Raw genomic sequence first — 25,357 nt, forward strand, 5'->3', positions numbered from 1 at the left:
TTTTACTGTGTAAACCTTCTACCAGATCATTAATGAATATGTTGAAGAGAACAGGTCCCAATACTGACCCCTGCGGTCCCCACTGGTCACAGCGACCCAGTTAGAGACTATACCATTTATAACCACCCTCTGCTTTCTATCACTAAGCCAGTTACTAACCCATTTACACACATTTTCCCCCAGACCAAGCATTCTCATTTTGTGTACCAACCTCTTGTGCGGCACGGTATCAAACGCTTTGGAAAAATCGAGATATACCACGTCCAATGACTCACCGTGGTCCAGTCTATAGCTTACCTCTTCATAAAAACTGATTAGATTGGTTTGACAGGAGCGATTTCTCATAAACCCATGCTGATATGGAGTTAAACAGTTATTCTCATTGAGATAATCCAGAATAACATCCCTCAGAAACCCTTCAAATATTTTACCAACAATAGAGGTTAGACTTACTGGCCTATAATTTCCAGGTTCACTTTTAGAGCCCTTTTTGAATATTGGCACCACATTTGCTATGCGCCAGTCCTGCGGAACAGACCCTGTCGCTATAGAGTCACTAAAAATAAGAAATAATGGTTTATCTATTACATTACTTAGTTCTCTTAGTACTCGTGGGTGTATGCCATCCGGACCCGGAGATTTATCTATTTTAATCTTATTTAGCCGGTTTCGCACCTCTTCTTGGGTTAGATTGGTGACCCTTAATATAGGGTTTTCATTGTTTCTTGGGATTTCACCTAGCATTTCATTTTCCACCGTGAATACCGTGGAGAAGAAGGTGTTTAATATGTTAGCTTTTTCCTCGTCATCTACAACCATTCTTTCCTCACTATTTTTTAAGGGGCCTACATTTTCAGTTTTTATTCTTTTACTATTGATATAGTTGAAGAACAGTTTAGGATTAGTTTTACTCTCCTTAGCAATGTGCTTCTCTGTTTCCTTTTTGGCAGCTTTAATTAGTTTTTTAGATAAAGTATTTTTCTCCCTATAGTTTTTTAGAGCTTCAATGGTGCCATCCTGCTTTAGTAGTGCAAATGCTTTCTTTTTACTGTTAATTGCCTGTCTTACTTCTTTGTTTAGCCACATTGGGTTTTTCCTATTTCTAGTCCTTTTATTCCCACAAGGTATAAACCGCTTACACTGCCTATTTAGGATGTTCTTAAACATTTCCCATTTATTATCTGTATTCTCATTTCTGAGGATATTGTCCCAGTCTACCAGATTAAGGGCATCTCTAAGCTGGTCAAACTTTGCCTTCCTAAAGTTCAATGTTTTTGTGACTCCCTGACAAGTCCCCCTAGTGAAAGACAGGTGAAACTGCACAATATTGTGGTCGCTATTTCCTAAATGCCCAACCACCTGCAGATTTGTTATTCTGTCAGGTCTATTAGATAGTATTAGGTCTAAAAGTGCTGCTCCTCTGGTTGGATTCTGCACCAATTGTGAAAGATAATTTTTCTTGGTTATTAGCAGAAACCTGTTGCCTTTATGGGTTTCACAGGTTTCTGTTTCCCAGTTAATATCCGGGTAGTTAAAGTCCCCCATAACCAGGACCTCATTATGGGTTGCAGCTTCATCTATCTGCTTTAGAAGTAGACTTTCCATGCTTTCTGTTATATTTGGGGGTTTGTAACAGACCCCAATGAGAATTTTGTTACCATTTTTCCCTCCATGAATTTCAACCCATATGGACTCGACATCCTCATTCCCTTCGCTAATATCCTCCCTTAAAGTGGACTTTAGACAAGACTTTACATAGAGACAAACCCCTCCTCCTCTCCGATTTTTACGATCCTTTCTAAACAGACTGTAACCCTGTAAGTTAACTGCCCAGTCATAGCTTTCATCTAACCATGTCTCGGTTATTCCCACTATGTCAAAGTTACCTGTAGATATTTCTGCTTCTAGTTCTTCCATCTTGTTTGTCAGGCTTCTGGCGTTTGCGAGCATGCAGTTTAGAGGATTTTGTTTTGTTCCAATCTCCTCACTGTGGATTGTTTTAGAAATGTTCTTACCTCCCTTCTGAGTATGTTTTCCTGGGTCGTCTTTGTTCGAGTCTAATGTTTTTCTTCCCGTCCCCTCTTCTTCTAGTTTAACGCCCTCCTGATGAGTGTAGCGAGTCTTCTGGCGAATGTGTGTTTCCCAGGTTTGTTGAGGTGTAGTCCGTCTCTGGCGAGGAGTCCATCATACCAGTAATTCACACCGTGGTCCAGGAATCCAAATCCTTGTTGTCTGCACCATCGTCTTAGCCAGTTGTTTGCATCAAGGATCCTGTTCCATCTCCTGGTGCCATGCCCGTCTACTGGAAGGATAGAAGAAAAAACTACCTGTGCATCCAGTTCCTTTACTTTCTTCCCCAACTCTTCAAAGTCCTTGCAGATTGTCGGTAGGTCCTTCCTTGCCGTGTCATTGGTGCCAACATGTATCAGAAGAAATGGGTGGACGTCCTTGGAGCTGAAGAGCTTTGGTATCCTATCGGTCACATCCTTGATCATCGCACCTGGAAGGCAGCATACTTCTCTTGCAGTTATGTCCGGTCTGCAGATGGCTGCTTCGGTGCCTCTCAGTAGTGAGTCTCCCACCACCACCACTCTTCGTTGCTTCTTGGCTGTACTTTTTGCTGTCACTTGTTGCTGTGTGCCCTTTTCTTTTTTGCTTGCTGGTATTGCTTCATCCTTAGGTGTGCCATCTTCATCCTCTACAAAGATTTGATATCGGTTCTTCAGTTGTGTGGTTGGTGATTTCTCCATGGTCTTCTTGCTTCTTTTGGTCACATGCTTCCACTCATCTGCTTTTGGAGGTTCTCTGACACTTTTTGCACCTTCTGTGACCAGTAGAGATGCTTCTGTTCTGTCTAGAAAGTCTTCATTCTCTTTGATGAGTTTCAAAGTTGCTATTCTTTCTTCCAGACCCCGCACCTTTTCTTCTAAAAGGGCCACTAGTCTACACTTCTGCAGCTCACCATGTAGGTTGTCACATCTGCCATGTTGCTCCTAGATCCCGCTGACTTGCTGTGTGTTTTCCTTCTTGTGTAATCTACTCAGCCAAGCTCTCTTGCAATAATGTCCTACAGGCAAAAATTACGGCGCGCGGTTTGGTGATGCTTTCGAAGCAGCTGGTCCCGGCTGTACCCAACGATCTTCTAGCTTAGGGAGATTTCGCTTCTCCCAGAAGGCACCTGGAATATGCAAATTAGCCTCCTGAAGCTTGAATCCCTGGTTTGGTGATGCTTTCGAAGCAGCTGGTCCCGGCTGTACCCAACGATCTTCTAGCTTAGGGAGACTTCGCTTCTCCCAGAAGGCACCTGGAATATGCAAATTAGCCTCCTGAAGCTTGAATCCCTGGTTTGGTGATGCTTTCGAAGCAGCTGGTCCCGGCTGTACCCAACGATCTTCTAGCTTAGGGAGACTTCGCTTCTCCCAGAAGGCACCTGGAATATGCAAATTAGCCTCCTGAAGCTTGAATCCCTGGTTTGGTGATGCTTTCGAAGCAGCTGGTCCCGGCTGTACCCAACGATCTTCTAGCTTAGGGAGACTTTGCTTCTCCCAGAAGGCACCTGGAATATGCAAATTAGCCTCCTGAAGCTTGAATCCCTGGTTTGGTGATGCTTTCGAAGCAGCTGGTCCCGGCTGTACCCAACGATCTTCTAGCTTAGGGAGACTTCGCTTCTCCCAGAAGGCACCTGGAATATGCAAATTAGCCTCCTGAAGCTTGAATCCCTGGTTTGGTGATGCTTTCGAAGCAGCTGGTCCCGGCTGTACCCAACGATCTTCTAGCTTAGGGAGACTTCGCTTCTCCCAGAAGGCACCTGGAATATGCAAATTAGCCTCCTGAAGCTTGAATCCCTGGTTTGGTGATGCTTTCGAAGCAGCTGGTCCCGGCTGTACCCAACGATCTTCTAGCTTAGGGAGACTTCGCTTCTCCCAGAAGGCACCTGGAATATGCAAATTAGCCTCCTGAAGCTTGAATCCCTGGTTTGGTGATGCTTTCGAAGCAGCTGGTCCCGGCTGTACCCAACGATCTTCTAGCTTAGGGAGACTTCGCTTCTCCCAGAAGGCACCTGGAATATGCAAATTAGCCTCCTGAAGCTTGAATCCCTGGTTTGGTGATGCTTTCGAAGCAGCTGGTCCCGGCTGTACCCAACGATCTTCTAGCTTAGGGAGACTTCGCTTCTCCCAGAAGGCACCTGGAATATGCAAATTAGCCTCCTGAAGCTTGAATCCCTGGTTTGGTGATGCTTTCGAAGCAGCTGGTCCCGGCTGTACCCAACGATCTTCTAGCTTAGGGAGACTTCGCTTCTCCCAGAAGGCACCTGGAATATGCAAATTAGCCTCCTGAAGCTTGAATCCCTGGTTTGGTGATGCTTTCGAAGCAGCTGGTCCCAGCTGTACCCAACGATCTTCTAGCTTAGGGAGACTTCGCTTCTCCCAGAAGGCACCTGGAATATGCAAATTAGCCTCCTGAAGCTTGAATCCCTGGTTTGTTATATTGTTGTACATAGGGGCAGTATTATAGTAGCTATATTCTTGTACATAGCAGTATTATAGTAGTTATATTCTTGTACATAGGGGCAGTATTATAGTAGTTATATTCTTGTACATAGGAGCAGTATTATAGTAGTTATATTCTTGTACATAGGAGCAGTATTATAGTAGTTATATTCTAGTACATAGGAGCAGTATTATAGTAGTTATATTCTTGTACATAGGGGCAGTATTATAGTAGCTATATTCTTGTACATAGCAGTATTATAGTAGTTATATTCTTGTACATAGGAGCAGTATTATAGTAGTTGTATTCTTGTACATAGGAGCAGTATTATAGTAGTTATATTCTTGTACATTGGGGCAGTATTATAGTAGTTATATTCCTGTACATAGGAGCAGTATTATAGTAGTTATATTCTTGTACATAGAGGCAGTATTATAGTAGTTATATTCTTGTACATAGGAGCAGTATTATAGTAGTTATATTCTTGTACATAGGAGCAGTATTATAGTAGTTATATTCTTGTACATTGGGGCAGTATTATAGTAGTTATATTCTTGTACATAGAGGCAGTATTATAGTAGTTATATTCTTGTACATAGGAGCAGTATTATAGTAGTTATATTCTTGATGAGGTTTAACAATGATAAATGTAAGGTTATACACATGGGAAGAGGGAATCAATATCACCATTACACACTGAACGGGAAACCACTGGGTAAATCTGACAGGGAGAAGGACTTGGGGATCCTAGTTAATGATAAACTTACCTGGAGCAGCCAGTGCCAGGCAGCAGCTGCCAAGGCAAACAGGATCATGGGGTGCATTAAAAGAGGTCTGGATACACATGATGAGAGCATTATACTGCCTCTGTACAAATCCCTAGTTAGACCGCACATGGAGTACTGTGTCCAGTTTTGGGCACCGGTGCTCAGGAAGGATATAATGGAACTAGAGAGAGTACAAAGGAGGGCAACAAAATTAATAAAGGGGATGGGAGAACTACAATACCCAGATAGATTAGCGAAATTAGGATTATTTAGTCTAGAAAAAAGACGACTGAGGGGCGATCTAATAACCATGTATAAGTATATAAGGGGACAATACAAATATCTCGCTGAGGATCTGTTTATACCAAGGAAGGTGACGGGCACAAGGGGGCATTCTTTGCGTCTGGAGGAGAGAAGGTTTTTCCACCAACATAGAAGAGGATTCTTTACTGTTAGGGCAGTGAGAATCTGGAATTGCTTGCCTGAGGAGGTGGTGATGGCGAACTCAGTCGACGGGTTCAAGAGAGGCCTGGATGTCTTCCTGGAGCAGAACAATATTGTATCATACAATTATTAGGTTCTGTAGAAGGACGTAGATCTGGGTATTTATTTATTATGATGGAATATAGGCTGAACTGGATGGACAAATGTCTTTTTTCGGCCTTACTAACTATGTTACTATGTTACTATGTTACATAGGAGCAGTATTATAGTAGTTCTATTCTTGTATATAGGAGCAGTATTATAGTAGTTATATTCTTGTACATAGGAGCAGTATTATAGTAGTTATATTCTTGTACATAGGAGCAGTATTATAGTAGTTATATTCTTGTACATAGGAGCAGTATTATAGTAGTTATATTCTTGTACATAGGGGCAGTATTATAGTAGTTCTATTCTTGTACATAGGGGCAGTATTATAGTAGTTATATTCTTGTACATTGGGGCAGTATTATAGTAGTTATATTCTTGTACATAGAGGCAGTATTATAGTAGTTATATTCTTGTACATAGGAGCAGTATTATAGTAGTTCTATTCTTGTACATAGGGGCAGTATTATAGTAGTTCTATTCTCTCTGTGTGATTGTGATTCCAGTAGTTCTATGAAGCATACACATATAACATTTAGACGTGTTAGTTACACTTTTGATGTCGGTACCTTCCCTAGATCACAATGTAACCTTTCCCCCTTATCCAGTAGGTTATAGGTTGGTGGGACGGCGTTTTCATCTCGGATGTACCAGTTCTGGAGAAGCTTTGTGCAGATTTTATATTCCTCAGCAATGTTTAGAACATTCTCAAACTCGTCACCGTCGATCTCTGTGGGTAGACCTGGCTGTCCATATTCTTCTCCTATAAGAGCCTAAAAAACATGGGATCTATTTTTTGCTGATGTTGTACAGTTAGTTGCAGGGAACCTCGGATATGGGAAACTAGTTGTTCTTGATCTTGAGAAACACCTTACTTTCTCCGTGAAATACTAGACACCTGATAAAGGCTTTCCCCGCACACGCAGGACGGCACTCGCACCACACTGGGTTGTTCCCACAGTGCAGTAGTACTGATTGACACCGGACTTGTCCACTGATTGCAGGCAAGGAGAACAGACACAATCATAAAACCCAACCACTTAGTGTTTAGGGATAATATAGATATTATTAGAGAAGGTATTAGAAGGCTGATAAAGCGCCCCTAATACATTCTTAAAACACAAGTATGAAGAAAAGAAGCCATTCAGTGAACCTCTCGGGGGTTAAATTTGGACACATAATATTTTTGGTTTTCCCTTGTAAACGGCTGTACACAGTTGCCAGAACTGCAAGTCCCCTTTTTCCCACCCACTCATAGGGACAACCCGAGAGTCCTATTCCCCCCTACTAATAGAGAAAGCCTGTGAGTCCTGCTTCCTCCACCCACTCACAAAGATATCCTGAGTCCTGCTTCCTCCACCCACTCACAAAGAAAGCCTGTGAGTCCTGCTTCCTCCACCCACTCACAAAGATATCCTGAGTCCGCTTCCTCCACCCACTCACAAAGAAAGCCTGTGAGTCCTGCTTCCTCCACCCACTCACAAAGATATCCTGAGTCCTGCTTCCCCATCAACCATAGAGAAAACCTGTCAGTCCTGCCTTATTCACCCACTCACAAAGAAAGCCTGTGAGTCCTGTTCCTCTGCCCACTCATAGAGAAAGCCTGTGAGTCCTCTTCCCCATCAATCATAGAAAGCCTGAGTCCTGCTTCCCCATCAATCATAGAGAAAGCCTGTGAGTCCTCTTCCCCATCAATCATAGAGAAAGCCTGTGAGTCCTCTTCCCCATCAATCATAGAGAAAGCCTGTGAGTCCTTCTTCCCCACCAATCATAGAGAAAGCCTGTGAGTCCTCTTCCCCATCAATCATAGAGAAAGCCTGTGAGTCCTTCTTCCCCACCAATCATAGAGAAAGCCTGTGAGTCCTTCTTCCCCACCAATCATAGAGAAAGCCTGTGAGTCCTCTTCCCCATCAATCATAGAAAGCCTGAGTCCTGCTTCCCCATCAATCATAGAGAAAGCCTGTGAGTCCTCTTCCCCATCAATCATAGAGAAAGCCTGTGAGTCCTCTTCCCCATCAATCATAGAGAAAGCCTGTGAGTCCTCTTCCCCATCAATCATAGAGAAAGCCTGTGAGTCCTCTTCCCCATCAATCAGAGAGAAAGCCTGTGAGTCCTCTTCCCCATCAATCATAGAGAAAGCCTGAGTCCTGCTTCCCCACCAATCATAGAGAAAGCCTGTGAGTCCTGCTTCCCCACCAATCAGAGAAAGCCTGTGAGTCCTCTTCCCCATCAATCATAGAGAAAGCCTGTGAGTCCTCTTCCCCATCAATCAGAGAGAAAGCCTGTGAGTCCTCTTCCCCATCAATCATAGAGAAAGCCTGTGAGTCCTGCTTCCCCACCAATCAGAGAAAGCCTGTGAGTCCTTCTTCCCCATCAATCATAGAGAAAGCCTGTGAGTCCTCTTCCCCATCAATCATAGAGAAAGCCTGTATAACCTGAATAAGAGAGCAGTGGTGGATCTGGGCCCCACACTCTTGTATGATCTCCTTTTGGAGGCTCACAGTCCCTTTGTTGCCGTCCTGATGCTGCTTGTTTCTTACCACGAAGCAGGGCCCCGCCGAGGAGCGCAGACATTCCTCCAGCAGCTGCATGCGGATCTGTTGGACTTTTGGGCTGTAAAAGTCTCCAGGATGAACTCCATGATATCCGTCTATGACCTGCAGGGAATAATATGACCCTACATTAATGGGGCTTTAACGGTCCCGAATTGTGGAGAACACAAATATCATAGCGACCCATAGCAAAAGGAGGGCCCCTTCCCCAAAAAGGAAAAAAAATATTGGGAGGAGTAGAGGGGTGAAGTTGCATAGGTGCAGTGGGGCATATCTCGCAATTCTTAAAGATGTGTTACGGCATGTACACAGTATGTGTGTCTACTGAAGCCCCATAGTGTTCTCATACATTACTCTACCCGTCATGGCCCCCATGGAGAATGCTACCCCATAAAATGTCACCCACACAGTATGGTGACCCCACAGTACCCACCAAACTTCCAGTATGCTGACCCCACGGTGACCCTATTACTATATGAAGCCCCACAATACAATGTATCCCCACTCCTCATCCCATCCCCCGAGGAGCTGCTCCGCTGTGTGCACTGAGGTTCCACACAATATGGGGACCCCAAAGTACCCCCCATACTTCCAGTATGCTGACCCTATTACTGTATGAAGCCCCACAATATAATGTATCCCCCTGAGATGCTGCTTCGCTCATTGGTGCTGCACAGAAATCACGATCTTATGACGCCATCGCACCTGCTGCTCTGAGACTCGGAGGCTGAATGGTGGAGAAGGGACCCGACGGCTCCCTGCTCCACCATTATATTCAGCTACAGAAGATTCAGATACTGGTGAAACCAAGACGCCGATTGTGTGGGGGGAACACAGCGTCATTTGGGCCACTGCTATTAGCCATATGCCACTGCTGGACACACAGATGCCCAATATAAGGAGTTTAACTTAAATTATTTTACCTGAAATTCCACCCCGTGCAGATGGCGGCAGTACTCCCTCAGCTTGGGGCAGACCTGTGAGTGCAGAGCCGCTCTCGCCTTCATGGAGTCTAAACAGAATCACAGGAAATATAGTTTTATTACAACTAAATCGCCAGACTCCAGGGACCACGGCACTAAATCGCCAGACTCCAGGGACCACGGCACTAAATCGCCAGACTGTAGGGACCACGGCACTAAGTCGCCAGACTCCAGGGACCACGGCACTAAATCGCCAGACTCCAGGGACCACGGCACTAAATCGCCAGACTGTAGGGACCACGGCACTAAGTCGCCAGACTCCAGGGACCACGGCACTAAATCGCCAGACTCTAGGGACCACGGCACTAAGTCGCCAGACTCCAGGGACCACGGCACTAAGTCGCCAGACTCCAGGGACCACGGCACTAAGTCGCCAGACTCCAGGGACCACGGCACTAAGTCGCCAGACTTCAGGGACCACGGCACTAAATCACCAGACTCCAGGGACCACGGCACTAAATCGCCAGACTCCAGGGACCACGGCACTAAATCGCCAGACTCCAGGGACCACGGTCCACGGCACTAAATCACCAGACTCCAGGGACCACGGCACTAAATCGCCAGACTCCAGGGACCACGGCACTAGATCGCCAGACTCCAGGGACCACAGCACTAAATCGCCAGACTCCAGGGACCACGGCACTAAATCGCCAGACTTCAGGGTCCATGGTCCACGGCACTAAATCACCAGACTCCAGGGACCACGGCACTAAATCGCCAGACTCCAGGGACCACGGCACTAAATCGCCAGACTCCAGGGACCACGGCACTAAATCGCCAGACTCCAGGGACCACGGTCCATGGCACTAAATCACCAGACTCCAGGGACCACGGCACTAAATCGCCAGACTCCAGGGACCACGGTCCACGGCACTAAATCGCCAGACTCCAGGGACCACGGCACTAAATCGCCAGACTTCAGGGACCATGGTCCACGGCACTAAATCTCCTGACTCCAGGGACCACGGCACTAAATCGCCAGACTCCAGGGACCACGGCACTAAATCGCTAGACTCCAGGGACCACGGTCCATGGCACTAAATCACCAGACTCCAGGGACCACGGTCCATGGCACTAAATCGCCAGACTCCAGGGACCACGGCACTAAATCGCCAGACTTCAGGGACCACGGTACTAAATCGCCAGGCTCCAGGGACCACGGCACTAAATCGCCAGACTCCAGGGACCACGGCACTAAATCGCCAGACTCCAGGGACCACGGCACTAAATCGCCAGACTCCAGGGACCACGGCACTAAATTACCAGACTCAAGGGACCACATCACTAAATCGCCAGCCTCCAGGGACCACGGCACTAAATCGCCAGACTTCAGGGACCATGGTCCACGGCACTAAATCTCCAGACTCCAGGGACCACGGCACTAAATCGCCAGACTCCAGAGACCATGGCACTAAATCGCCAGACTCCAGGGACCACGGCACTAAATCGCCAGACTCCAGGGACCACGGTCCACGGCACTAAATCACCAGACTCCAGGGACCACGGTCCATGGCACTAAATCGCCAGACTCCAGGGACCACGGCACTAAATCGCCAGTCTCCAGGGACCACGGCACTAAATCGCCAGACTCCAGAGACCACGGCACTAAATCGCCAGACTCCAGGGACCACGGCACTAAATCACCAGACTCCAGGGACCACAGCACTAAATCGCCAGACTCCAGAGACCACGGCACTAAATCACCAGACTCCAGGGACCACGGCACTAAATCGCCAGACTCCAGAGACCACGGCACTAAATCGCCAGACTCCAGGGACCACGGCACTAAATCACCAGACTCCAGGGACCACAGCACTAAATCGCCAGACTCCAGGGACCACGGCACTAAATCGCCAGACTTCAGGGACCATGGTCCACGGCACTAAATCACCAGACTCCAGGGACCACAGCACTAAATCGCCAGACTCCAGAGACCACGGCACTAAATCGCCAGACTCCAGGGACCACGGCACTAAATCACCAGACTCCAGGGACCACAGCACTAAATCGCCAGACTCCAGAGACCACGGCACTAAATCACCAGACTCCAGGGACCACGGCACTAAATCGCCAGACTCCAGGGACCACGGCACTAAATCGCCAGACTCCAGAGACCACGGCACTAAATCGCCAGACTCCAGGGACCACGGCACTAAATCGCCAGACTCCAGGGACCATGGCACTAAATCGCCAGACTTCAGGGACCACGGTCCATGGCACTAAATCACCAGTCTCCAGGGACCACGGCACTAAATCGCCAGACTCCAGGGACCATGGCACTAAATCGCCAGACTTCAGGGACCACGGTCCATGGCACTAAATCGCCAGTCTCCAGGGACCACGGCACTAAATCGCCAGACTCCAGAGACCACGGCACTAAATCGCCAGACTCCAGGGACCACGGCACTAAATCACCAGACTCCAGGGGCCACAGCACTAAATCGCCAGACTCCAGAGACCACGGCACTAAATCGCCAGACTCCAGGGACCACGGCACTAAATCACCAGACTCCAGGGACCACAGCACTAAATCGCCAGACTCCAGAGACCACGGCACTAAATCACCAGACTCCAGGGACCACGGCACTAAATCACCAGACTCCAGGGACCACAGCACTAAATCGCCAGACTCCAGAGACCACGGCACTAAATCACCAGGCTCCAGGGACCACGGCACTAAATCGCCAGACTCCAGGGACCACGGCACTAAATCGCCAGACTCCAGGGACCACGGCACTAAATCGCCAGACTCCAGGGACCACAGCACTAAATCGCCAGACTCCAGAGACCACGGCACTAAATCACCAGACTCCAGGGACCACGGCACTAAATCGCCAGACTCCAGGGACCACGGCACTATCTCTCAATGTTAAAATTAACCTACCCTTAAAATTATAGACTGTTCATGTCTTTGTCAGTGGGCAAACTTACAAAATCAACAAGGGATCAAATACTTATTTTCCCCACTGTGTATGTGTGTATATACCGTATAAATAATAATAATAAAAAAAACTTCCTTAGCATTTACCCGTTTACAGACGGAAAAGTTACAGTGATGTTATTATCAGTGCATGAGGTTTCTACTATATAATATAATTGTCTAAGGGGTACTTCCGTCTTTCTGTCTGCAACTTCAGTCATGGAAATCCCGCGTCGCTGATTGGTCTCACCAGCTGCCTGTCCTGGCTGCCGCGACCAATCAGCGACGGCCACAGCCCGGCCGAGAGTTAGTCTCTCCCTACTTCCATCCAGTCAGTGCCCGCCGGTGCCCGCTCCATACTCCCCTCCAGTCAGGGCTCACACAGGGTTAATGGCAGCGTTAACGGACCGCATTATGGCGCGGTGTAACACACTTGGTTAACGCTCCTATTAACCCTGTGTGTCCCCAACTTTTTACTATTGATGCGGCCTATGCAGCATCAATAGTAAAAAGATCTAATGTTAAAAATAATAAAAAACAAAAAACCTGCTATTCTCACCATCCGTCGTCCGCCGAGGCGCACGCGGCTGTCGCCAGCTTCCATTCCCAGAGATACATTGCAAAATTACCCAGAAGACTTAGCGGTCTCGCGAGACTGCTACGTCATCTGGGTAATTTCGCAATGCATCCTAGGAACGAAAGATGGTGGCAGCCGCGCGCGCATCGCCAGAGGTTCGCTGGACGCCGGAGGGTGAGTATAGAACTATTTTTTATTTAATTTTTTTTTTTTTTTAACAGGGATATGGTGCCCACACTGCTATATACTACGTGGGCTGTGTTATATGCTGCGTGGCTACTATATACTAAGTGGGCTGTGTTATATGCTGCATGGCCTGTATTAACGCATCGGGTATTCTAGAATATGTTGTGGCCTGTGCTATATACTATGTGGCTGCTATATACATACAGTACATAGCATTAAATAAATACAAAAAATTAAATAAATTCTGTAAAAAGCAAATCAAGGCAGCAAAGATTGAGACAGAGAGACTCATTGCCAGAGAGAGTAAAAATAATCCTAAAATATTCTTTAACTACATAAATAGTAAGAAACTAAAAAATGATAGTGTTGGCCCCCTTAAAAATAGTCTGGGTGAAGTGGTGGATGAGGATGAGGAAAAAGGTACCGTCACACTAAACGATATCGCTAGCGATCCGTGACGTTGCAGCGTCCTGGCTAGCGATATCGTTCAGTTTGACAGGCAGCAGCGATCAGGCCCCTGCTGTGATGTCGTTGGTCGCTGCAGAAAGTCCAGAACTTTATTTTGTCGCTGGACTTCCTGCAGACATCGCTGAATCGGCATGTGTGACACCGATTCAGCGATGTCTTCACTGGTAACCAGGGTAAATATCGGGTTACTAAGCGCAGGGCCGCGCTTAGTAACCCGATGTTTACCCTGGTTACTGGGGACCTCGGGATCGTTGGTCGCTGGAGAGCGGTCTGTGTGACAGCTCTCCAGCGACCAAACAGCGACGCTGCAGCGATCCAGATCGTTGTCGGTATCGCTACAGCGTCGCTTAGTGTGACGGTACCTTAAGGCCAATATGCTAAATGACTTTTTTTCATCATTATTTACACAAGAAAATCCCATGGGAGACAAACTGACTAGTGATAAAAATTCCCCATTATATGTCACCTGCTTAACCCAGCAGGAAGTGCGGCGGCGTCTAAAAATCACTAAAATTGACAAATCTCCGGGCCCGGATGGGATACACCCCCGAGTACTGCAGGAATTAAGTACAGTCATTGATAGACCATTATTTTTAATCTTTAAAGACTCCATAATAACAGGGTCTGTACCACAGGACTGGCGTATAGCAAATGTGGTGCCAATATTCAAAAAGGGGACAAAAACTGAACTCGGAAATTATCGGCCAGTAAGCTTAACCTCTACTGTGGGTAAAATCCTGGAGGGCATTCTAAGGGATGCTATACTGGAGTATCTGAAGAGGAATAACCTCATGACCCAGTATCAGCACGAGTTTACTAGGGACCGTTCATGTCAGACTAATCTGATCAGCTTCTATGAAGAGGCAAGTTCCGGATTGGACCAAGGGAACCCAGTGGATGTAGTGTATATGGACTTTTCAAAAGCTTTTGATACGGTGCCACACAAAAGGTTGATACATAAAATGAGAATAATGGGGATAGGGGAAAATATGTGTAAGTGGGTTGAGAGCTGGCTCAGGGATAGGAAACAAAGGGTGGTTATTAATGGAGCACACTCGGACTGGGTAGCGGTTAGCAGTGGGGTACCACAGGGGTCAGTATTGGGCCCTCTTCTTTTTAACATATTTATTAATGGCCTTGTAGGGGGCATTCAGAGCAGAATTTCAATATTTGCAGATGACACTAAACTCTGCAGGGTAATCAATACAGAGGAGGACAATTTTATATTACAGGATGATTTATGTAAACTAGAAGCTTGGGCTGATAAATGGCAAATGAGCTTTAATGGGGATAAATGTAAGGTCATGCACTTGGGTAGAAGTAATAAGATGTATAATTATGCGCTTAATTCTAAAACTCTGGGCAAAACCGTCAATGAAAAAGACCTGGGTGTATGGGTGGATGACAAACTCATGTTCAGTGGCCAGTGTCAGGCAGCTGCTACAAAGGCAAATAAAATAATGGGATGCATTAAAAGAGGCATAGATGCTCATGAGGAGAACATAATTTTACCTCTATACAAGTCACTAGTTCGACCACACTTAGAATACTGTGCACAGTTCTGGTCTCCGGTGTATAAGAAAGACATAGCTGAACTGGAGCGGGTGCAGAGAAGAGCGACCAAGGTTATTAGAGGACTGCGGGGTCTGCAATACCAAGATAGGTTATTACACTGGGGGCTATTTAGTTTGGAAAAATGAAGGCTAAGGGGTGATCTTATGTTAATGTATAAATATATGAGGGGACAGTACAAAGACCTTTCTGATGATCTATTTAATCATAGACCTGAAACCGGGACAAGGGGGCATCCTCTACGTCTGGAGCAAAAAAGGTTTAAGCATAATAACAGACGCGGGTTCTTTACTGTAAGAGCAGTGAGACTATGGAACTCTCTGCCATATGATGTTGTAATGAGTGATTCATTACTTACATTTAAGAGGGGACTGGATACATTTCTGGAAAAGTATAATGTTACAGGGTATATACACTAGATTCCATGATAGGGCGTTGATCCAGGGAACTAGTCTGATTGCCGTATGTGGAGTCGGGAAGGAATTTTTCTCCCCAATCTGGAGCTTACTCTTTGCCACATGGTTTTTTTTTGCCTTCCTCTGGATCAACATGTTAGGGCATATTAGGTTAGGCTATGGGGTGAACTAGATGGACCTATAGTCTTCTACGGGCAGCACGGTGGCGCAGTGGTTAGCACAGCAGCCTTGCAGCGCTGGAGTCCTGGGTTCTAATCCCACCTTGGACAACATCTGCAAAGAGTTTGTATGTTCTCTCCGTGTTTGCGTGGGTTTCCTCCGGGCTCTCCGGTTTCCTCCCACATTCCAAAGACATACTGATAGGGAATTTAGATTGTGAGCCCCAATGGGGACAGCGATGATAATGTGTGCAGACTGTAAAGTGCTGCGGAATATGTTAGCGCTATATAAAAATAAAAGATTATTATTATTCCTTCAACCTTAATAACTAAGTAACTATATATTCTAGAATACCCGATGCGTTAGAATCAGGCCACCATCTAGTATAGAATAATAATGCACCTCGCAGATACAGAGCAAAAGAAAATCCAGGGGCAATGTGTGCTGGAGCTGTGTATCTAATCCCATGCTGTGTGATACTGACTGCTGAGCCGTGTATCTAATCCTCTCCTGTGTGATACTGACTGCTGAGCCGTGTATCTAATCCCATGCTGTGTGATACTGACTGCTGAGCCGTGTATCTAATCCCATGCTGTGTGATACTGACTGCTGAGCCGTGTATCTAATCCTCTCCTGTGTGATACTGACTGCTGAGCCGTGTATCTAATCCTATCCTGTGTGATACTGACTGCTGAGAGTTGTATCTAATCCTCTCCTGTGTGATACTGACTGCTGAGCCGTGTATCTAATCCCATGCTGTGTGATACTGACTGCTGAGCCGTGTATCTAATCCCATGCTGTGTGATACTGACTGCTGAGCCGTGTATCTAATCCTCTCCTGTGTGATACTGACTGCTGAGAGTTGTATCTAATCCTCTCCTGTGTGATACTCTCTGCTGAGCCGTGTATCTAATCATATCCTGTGTGATACTGTCTGCTGAGCCGTGTATCTAATCCCATGCTGTGTGATACTGACTGCTGAGCCGTGTATCTAATCCTCTCCTGTGTGATACTGACTGCTGAGCCGTGTATCTAATCCTATCCTGTGTGATACTGACTGCTGAGAGTTGTATCTAATCCTCTCCTGTGTGATACTGACTGCTGAGCCGTGTATCTAATCCCATGCTGTGTGATACTGACTGCTGAGCCGTGTATCTAATCCCATGCTGTGTGATACTGACTGCTGAGCCGTGTATCTAATCCTCTCCTGTGTGATACTGACTGCTGAGCCGTGTATCTAATCCTATCCTGTGTGATACTGACTGCTGAGAGTTGTATCTAATCCTCTCCTGTGTGATACTCTCTGCTGAGCCGTGTATCTAATCATATCCTGTGTGATACTGTCTGCTGAGCCGTGTATCTAATCCCATCCTGTGTGATACTGTCTGCTGAGCCGTGTATCTAATCCCATCCTGTGTGATACTGTCTGCTGAGCTGTGTATCTAATCCTCTCCTGTGATACTGTCTGCTGAGCCGTGTATCTAATCCTCTCCTGTGTGATACTGACTGCTGAGCCGTGTATCTAATCTTCACCTGTGTGATACTGTCTGCTGAGCTGTGTATCTAATCCTATCCTGTGTGATACTGTCTACTGAGCTGTGTATCTAATCCTATCCTGTGTGATACTGTCTGCTGAGCCGTGTATCTAATCCCATCCTGTGTGATACTCTCTGCTGAGCCGTGTATCTAATCATATCCTGTGTGATACTGTCTGCTGAGCCGTGTATCTAATCCCATCCTGTGTGATACTGTCTGCTGAGCCGTGTATCTAATCCCATCCTGTGTGATACTGACTGCTGAGCCGTGTATCTAATCTTCTCCTGTGTGATACTGTCTGCTGAGCTGTGTATCTAATCCCATCCTGTGTGATACTGTCTGCTGAGCTGTGTATCTAATCCTCTCCTGTGTGATACTGTCTGCTGAGCCATGTATCTAATCCTATCCTGTGTGATACTGTCTGCTGAGCCGTGTATCTAATCCTATCCTGTGTGATACTGTCTGCTGAGCTGTGTATCTAATCCCATCCTGTGTGATACTGTCTGCTGAGCTGTGTATCTAATCCTCTCCTGTGTGATACTGTCTGCTGAGCCATGTATCTAATCCTATCCTGTGTGATACTGTCTGCTGAGCTGTGTATCTAATCCTCTCCTGTGTGATACTGTCTGCTGAGCCGTGTATCTAATCCCATCCTGTGTGATACTGTCTGCTGAGCCGTGTATCTAATCCTATCCTGTGTGATACTGGCTGCTGAGCCATGTATCTAATCCTATCCTGTGTGATACTGTCTGCTGAGCCATGTATCTAATCCTATCCTGTGAGATACTGACTGCTGAGCCGTGTATCTAATCCTATCCTGTGTGATACTGTCTGCTGAGCCTTGTATCTAATCCTATCCTGTGTGATACTGTCTGCTGAGCCTTGTATCTAATCCTATCCTGTGAGATACTGACTGCTGAGCCGTGTATCTAATCCCATCCTGTGTGATACTGTCTGCTGAGCCATGTATCTAATCCTCTCCTGTGTGATACTGTCTGCTGAGCCGTGTATCTAATCCCATCCTGTGTGATACTGTCTGCTGAGCCGTGTATCTAATCCTCTCCTATGAGATACTGACTGCTGAGCCGTGTATCTAATCCTATCCTGTGTGATACTGACTGCTGAGCCGTGTATCTAATCCTATCCTGTGTGATACTGACTGCTGAGCCGTGTATCTAATCCTATCCTGTGTGATACTGTCTGCTGAGCCATGTATCTCAGCCTCTCCTGTGATACTGTCTGCTGAGCTGTGTATCTAATCCCATCCTGTGTGATACTGTCTGCTGAGCCGTGTATCTAATCCTCTCCTATGAGATACTGACTGCTGAGCCGTGTATCTAATCCTATCCTGTGTGATACTGACTGCTGAGCCGTGTATCTAATCCTATCCTGTGTGATACTGACTGCTGAGCCGTGTATCTAATCCTATCCTGTGTGATACTGTCTGCTGAGCCGTGTATCTAATCCTATCCTGTGTGATACTGACTGCTGAGCCGTGTATCTAATCCTATCCTGTGTGATACTGTCTGCTGAGCCGTGTATCTAATCCTATCCTGTGTGATACTGTCTGCTGAGCCTTGTATCTAATCCTATCCTATGAGATACTGACTGCTGAGCCGTGTATCTAATCCTATCCTGTGTGATACTGACTGCTGAGCCGTGTATCTAATCCTATCCTGTGTGATACTGTCTGCTGAGCCGTGTATCTAATCCTATCCTGTGTGATACTGTCTGCTGAGCCGTGTATCTAATCCTATCCTGTGTGATACTCTCTGCTGAGCCGTGTATCTAATCCTCTCCTGTGTGATACTCTCTGCTGAGCCGTGTATCTAATCCTATCCTGTGTGATACTCTCTGCTGAGCCGTGTATCTAATCCTATCCTGTGTGATACTCTCTGCTGAGCCGTGTATCTAATCCTCTCCTGTGTGATACTCTCTGCTGAGCCGTGTATCTAATCCTATCCTGTGTGATACTCTCTGCTGAGCCGTGTATCTAATCCTCTCCTGTGTGATACTGACTGCTGAGCCGTGTATCTAATCCTCTCCTGTGTGATACTGACTGCTGAGCCGTGTATCTAATCCTATCCTGTGCGATACTGTCTGCTGAGGCGTGTATCTAATCCTTTCCTGTGTGATACTATCTGCTCAGCCGTGTATCTAATCCTCTCCTGTGAGATACTGTCTGCTGAGCCGTGTATCTAATCCTCTCCTGTGTGATACTTACTGCTGAGCCGTGTATCTAATCCCATCCTGTGAGATACTGACTGCTGAGCCTTGTATCTAATCCCATCCTGTGTGATACTGTCTGCTGAGCTGTGTATCTAATCCTATCCTGTGTGATACTGTCTGCTGAGCTGTGTATCTAATCCCATCCTGTGTGATACTGTCTGCTGAGCCGTGTATCTAATCCCATCCTGTGTGATACTGTCTGCTGAGCCGTGTATCTAATCCTATCCTGTGTGATACTGTCTGCTGAGCCGTGTATCTAATCCTATCCTGTGTGATACTGTCTGCTGAGCCGTGTATCTAATCCTTTCCTGTGAGATACTGTCTGCTGAGCCGTGTATCTAATCCTCTCCTGTGTGATACTGACTGCTGAGCCGTGTATCTAATCCTATCCTGTGTGATACTGTCTGCTGAGCCGTGTATCTAATCCTCTCCTGTGTGATACTGACTGCTGAGCCGTGTATCTAATCCTCTCCTGTGTGATACTCTCTGCTGAGCCGTGTATCTAATCCTATCCTGTGTGATACTCTCTGCTGAGCCGTGTATCTAATCCAATCCTGTGTGATACTGTCTGCTGAGCCGTGTATTTAATCCTCTCCTGTGTGATACTGACTGCTGAGCCGTGTATCTAATCCTCTCCTGTGTGATACTGACTGCTGAGCCGTGTATCTAATCCTATCCTGTGTGATACTGTCTGCTGAGCCGTGTATCTAATCCTATCCTGTGTGATACTGTCTGCTGAGCCGTGTATCTAATCCTCTCCTGTGTGATACTGACTGCTGAGCCGTGTATCTAATCCTCTCCTGTGTGATACTGACTGCTGAGCCGTGTATCTAATCCTCTCCTGTGTGATACTGACTGCTGAGCCGTGTATCTAATCCTATCCTGTGTGATACTGTCTGCTGAGCCGTGTATCTAATCCTCTCCTGTGTGATACTGTCTGCTGAGCCGTGTATCTAATCCTCTCCTGTGTGATACTGACTGCTGAGCCGTGTATCTAATCCTCTCCTGTGAGATACTGACTGCTGAGCCGTGTATCTAATCCTCTCCTGTGTGATACTGTCTGCTGAGCCGTGTATCTAATCCTCTCCTGTGTGATACTGTCTGCTGAGCCGTGTATCTAATCCTCTCCTGTGTGATACTGACTGCTGAGCCGTGTATCTAATCCTCTCCTGTGAGATACTGACTGCTGAGCCGTGTATCTAATCCTATCCTGTGTGATACTGTCTGCTGAGCCGTGTATCTAATCCTATCCTGTGTGATACTGTCTGCTGAGCCGTGTATCTGATCCTCTCCTGTGTGATACTGACTGCTGAGCCGTGTATCTGATCCTATCCTGTGTGATACTGTCTGCTGAGCCGTGTATCTAATCCTCTCCTGTGTGATACTGTCTGCTGAGCCGTGTATCTAATCCTCTCCTGTGTGATACTGACTGCTGAGCCGTGTATCTAATCCTCTCCTGTGTGATACTGTCTGCTGAGCCGTGTATCTAATCCTCTCCTGTGTGATACTGACTGCTGAGCCGTGTATCTAATCCTCTCCTGTGTGATACTGACTGCTGAGCCGTGTATCTAATCCTCTCCTGTGTGATACTGACTGCTGAGCCGTGTATCTAATCCTCTCCTGTGTGATACTGACTGCTGAGCCGTGTATCTAATCCTATCCTGTGTGATACTGTCTGCTGAGCCGTGTATCTAATCCTCTCCTGTGTGATACTGTCTGCTGAGCCGTGTATCTAATCCTCTCCTGTGTGATCCTGACTGCTGAGCAGTGTATCTAATCCTCTCCTGTGAGATACTGACTGCTGAGCCGTGTATCTAATCCTATCCTGTGTGATACTGTCTGCTGAGCCGTGTATCTAATCCTATCCTGTGTGATACTGTCTGCTGAGCCGTGTATCTAATCCTATCCTGTGTGATACTGTCTGCTGAGCCGTGTATCTAATCCTCTCCTGTGTGATACTGTCTGCTGAGCCGTGTATCTAATCCTATCCTGTGTGATACTGTCTGCTGAGCCGTGTATCTAATCCTCTCCTGTGTGATACTGTCTGCTGAGCCGTGTATCTAATCCTCTCCTGTGTGATACTGACTGCTGAGCCGTGTATCTAATCCTCTCCTGTGAGATACTGACTGCTGAGCCGTGTATCTAATCCTATCCTGTGTGATACTGTCTGCTGAGCCGTGTATCTAATCCTCTCCTGTGTGATACTGACTGCTGAGCCGTGTATCTAATCCTCTCCTGTGTGATACTGACTGCTGAGCCGTGTATCTAATCCTCTCCTGTGTGATACTGACTGCTGAGCCGTGTATCTAATCCTCTCCTGTGTGATACTGTCTGCTGAGCCGTGTATCTAATCCTCTCCTGTGTGATACTGACTGCTGAGCCGTGTATCTAATCCTCTCCTGTGTGATACTGACTGCTGAGCCGTGTATCTAATCCTTTCCTGTGTGATACTGACTGTTGAGCCGTGTATCTAATCCTCTCCTGTGTGATACTGTCTGCTGAGCCGTGTATCTAATCCTCTCCTGTGTGATACTGACTGCTGAGCCGTGTATCTAATCCTCTCCTGTGAGATACTGACTGCTGAGCCGTGTATCTAATCCTATCCTGTGTGATACTGTCTGCTGAGCCGTGTATCTAATCCTCTCCTGTGTGATACTGACTGCTGAGCCGTGTATCTAATCCTCTCCTGTGTGATACTGACTGCTGAGCCGTGTATCTAATCCTCTCCTGTGTGATACTGACTGCTGAGCCGTGTATCTAATCCTCTCCTGTGTGATACTGTCTGCTGAGCCGTGTATCTAATCCTCTCCTGTGTGATACTGACTGCTGAGCCGTGTATCTAATCCTCTCCTGTGTGATACTGACTGCTGAGCCGTGTATCTAATCCTATCCTGTGTGATACTGTCTGCTGAGCCGTGTATCTAATCCTCTCCTGTGTGATACTGTCTGCTGAGCCGTGTATCTAATCCTCTCCTGTGTGATCCTGACTGCTGAGCAGTGTATCTAATCCTCTCCTGTGAGATACTGACTGCTGAGCCGTGTATCTAATCCTATCCTGTGTGATACTGTCTGCTGAGCCGTGTATCTAATCCTATCCTGTGTGATACTGTCTGCTGAGCCGTGTATCTAATCCTATCCTGTGTGATACTGTCTGCTGAGCCGTGTATCTAATCCTCTCCTGTGTGATACTGTCTGCTGAGCCGTGTATCTAATCCTATCCTGTGTGATACTGTCTGCTGAGCCGTGTATCTAATCCTCTCCTGTGTGATACTGTCTGCTGAGCCGTGTATCTAATCCTCTCCTGTGTGATACTGACTGCTGAGCCGTGTATCTAATCCTCTCCTGTGAGATACTGACTGCTGAGCCGTGTATCTAATCCTATCCTGTGTGATACTGTCTGCTGAGCCGTGTATCTAATCCTCTCCTGTGTGATACTGACTGCTGAGCCGTGTATCTAATCCTCTCCTGTGTGATACTGACTGCTGAGCCGTGTATCTAATCCTCTCCTGTGTGATACTGACTGCTGAGCCGTGTATCTAATCCTCTCCTGTGTGATACTGTCTGCTGAGCCGTGTATCGAATCCTCTCCTGTGTGATACTGACTGCTGAGCCGTGTATCTAATCCTCTCCTGTGTGATACTGACTGCTGAGCCGTGTATCTAATCCTTTCCTGTGTGATACTGACTGTTGAGCCGTGTATCTAATCCTCTCCTGTGTGATACTGACTGCTGAGCCGTGTATCTAATCCTCTCCTGTGTGATACTGACTGCTGAGCCGTGTATCTAATCCCATGCTGTGTGATACTGACTGCTGAGCCGTGTATCTAATCCCATGCTGTGTGATACTGACTGCTGAGCCGTGTATCTAATCCTCTCCTGTGTGATACTGACTGCTGAGCCGTGTATCTAATCCTATCCTGTGTGATACTGACTGCTGAGAGTTGTATCTAATCCTCTCCTGTGTGATACTGACTGCTGAGCCGTGTATCTAATCCCATGCTGTGTGATACTGACTGCTGAGCCGTGTATCTAATCCCATGCTGTGTGATACTGACTGCTGAGCCGTGTATCTAATCCTCTCCTGTGTGATACTGACTGCTGAGAGTTGTATCTAATCCTCTCCTGTGTGATACTCTCTGCTGAGCCGTGTATCTAATCATATCCTGTGTGATACTGTCTGCTGAGCCGTGTATCTAATCCCATGCTGTGTGATACTGACTGCTGAGCCGTGTATCTAATCCTCTCCTGTGTGATACTGACTGCTGAGCCGTGTATCTAATCCTATCCTGTGTGATACTGACTGCTGAGAGTTGTATCTAATCCTCTCCTGTGTGATACTGACTGCTGAGCCGTGTATCTAATCCCATGCTGTGTGATACTGACTGCTGAGCCGTGTATCTAATCCCATGCTGTGTGATACTGACTGCTGAGCCGTGTATCTAATCCTCTCCTGTGTGATACTGACTGCTGAGCCGTGTATCTAATCCTATCCTGTGTGATACTGACTGCTGAGAGTTGTATCTAATCCTCTCCTGTGTGATACTCTCTGCTGAGCCGTGTATCTAATCATATCCTGTGTGATACTGTCTGCTGAGCCGTGTATCTAATCCCATCCTGTGTGATACTGTCTGCTGAGCCGTGTATCTAATCCCATCCTGTGTGATACTGTCTGCTGAGCTGTGTATCTAATCCTCTCCTGTGATACTGTCTGCTGAGCCGTGTATCTAATCCTCTCCTGTGTGATACTGACTGCTGAGCCGTGTATCTAATCTTCACCTGTGTGATACTGTCTGCTGAGCTGTGTATCTAATCCTATCCTGTGTGATACTGTCTACTGAGCTGTGTATCTAATCCTATCCTGTGTGATACTGTCTGCTGAGCCGTGTATCTAATCCCATCCTGTGTGATACTCTCTGCTGAGCCGTGTATCTAATCATATCCTGTGTGATACTGTCTGCTGAGCCGTGTATCTAATCCCATCCTGTGTGATACTGTCTGCTGAGCCGTGTATCTAATCCCATCCTGTGTGATACTGTCTGCTGAGCCGTGTATCTAATCCCATCCTGTGTGATACTGACTGCTGAGCCGTGTATCTAATCCCATCCTGTGTGATACTGTCTGCTGAGCTGTGTATCTAATCCTATCCTGTGTGATACTGTCTGCTGAGCCATGTATCTAATCCTATCCTGTGTGATACTGTCTGCTGAGCTGTGTATCTCAGCCTCTCCTGTGATACTGTCTGCTGAGCCGTGTATCTAATCCCATCCTGTGTGATACTGTCTGCTGAGCCGTGTATCTAATCCTATCCTGTGTGATACTGGCTGCTGAGCCGTGTATCTAATCCTATCCTGTGTGATACTGTCTGCTGAGCCGTGTATCTAATCCTATCCTGTGAGATACTGACTGCTGAGCCGTGTATCTAATCCTATCCTGTGTGATACTGTCTGCTGAGCCTTGTATCTAATCCTATCCTGTGTGATACTGTCTGCTGAGCCGTGTATCTAATCCTATCCTGTGTGATACTGTCTGCTGAGCCTTGTATCTAATCCTCTCCTGTGTGATACTGACTGCTGAGCCGTGTATCTAATCCTATCCTGTGTGATACTGTCTGCTGAGCCTTGTATCTAATCCTATCCTGTGAGATACTGACTGCTGAGCCGTGTATCTAATCCCATCCTGTGTGATACTGTCTGCTGAGCCGTGTATCTAATCCCATCCTGTGTGATACTGTCTGCTGAGCCATGTATCTAATCCTCTCCTGTGTGATACTGTCTGCTGAGCCGTGTATCTAATCCCATCCTGTGTGATACTGTCTGCTGAGCCGTGTATCTAATCCTCTCCTATGAGATACTGACTGCTGAGCCGTGTATCTAATCCTATCCTGTGTGATACTGACTGCTGAGCCGTGTAT

At 46.7% G+C, this 25,357-nt stretch overlaps 1 protein-coding gene across 1 annotated transcript in view; it reads right to left on the reverse strand.

The window, feature by feature from the left end:
• LOC138671798 (NACHT and WD repeat domain-containing protein 2-like) overlaps positions 1-25,357 on the reverse strand; it is a 40,848-nt gene that overhangs the window by 10,651 nt on the left and 4,840 nt on the right. The window contains exons 2-4 of the mRNA XM_069759933.1: positions 9,325-9,413; positions 8,351-8,506; positions 6,419-6,622 (exon numbers count right to left, since the gene is read on the reverse strand). Coding sequence (XP_069616034.1) covers positions 6,419-6,622; positions 8,351-8,506; positions 9,325-9,413 — 449 coding nt within the window. The remainder of the gene's footprint in view (positions 1-6,418; positions 6,623-8,350; positions 8,507-9,324; positions 9,414-25,357) is intronic.

Source organism: Ranitomeya imitator, chromosome 3 (assembly GCF_032444005.1).
Source record: "Ranitomeya imitator isolate aRanImi1 chromosome 3, aRanImi1.pri, whole genome shotgun sequence".
Classification (NCBI taxonomy): domain Eukaryota; kingdom Metazoa; phylum Chordata; class Amphibia; order Anura; family Dendrobatidae; genus Ranitomeya; species Ranitomeya imitator.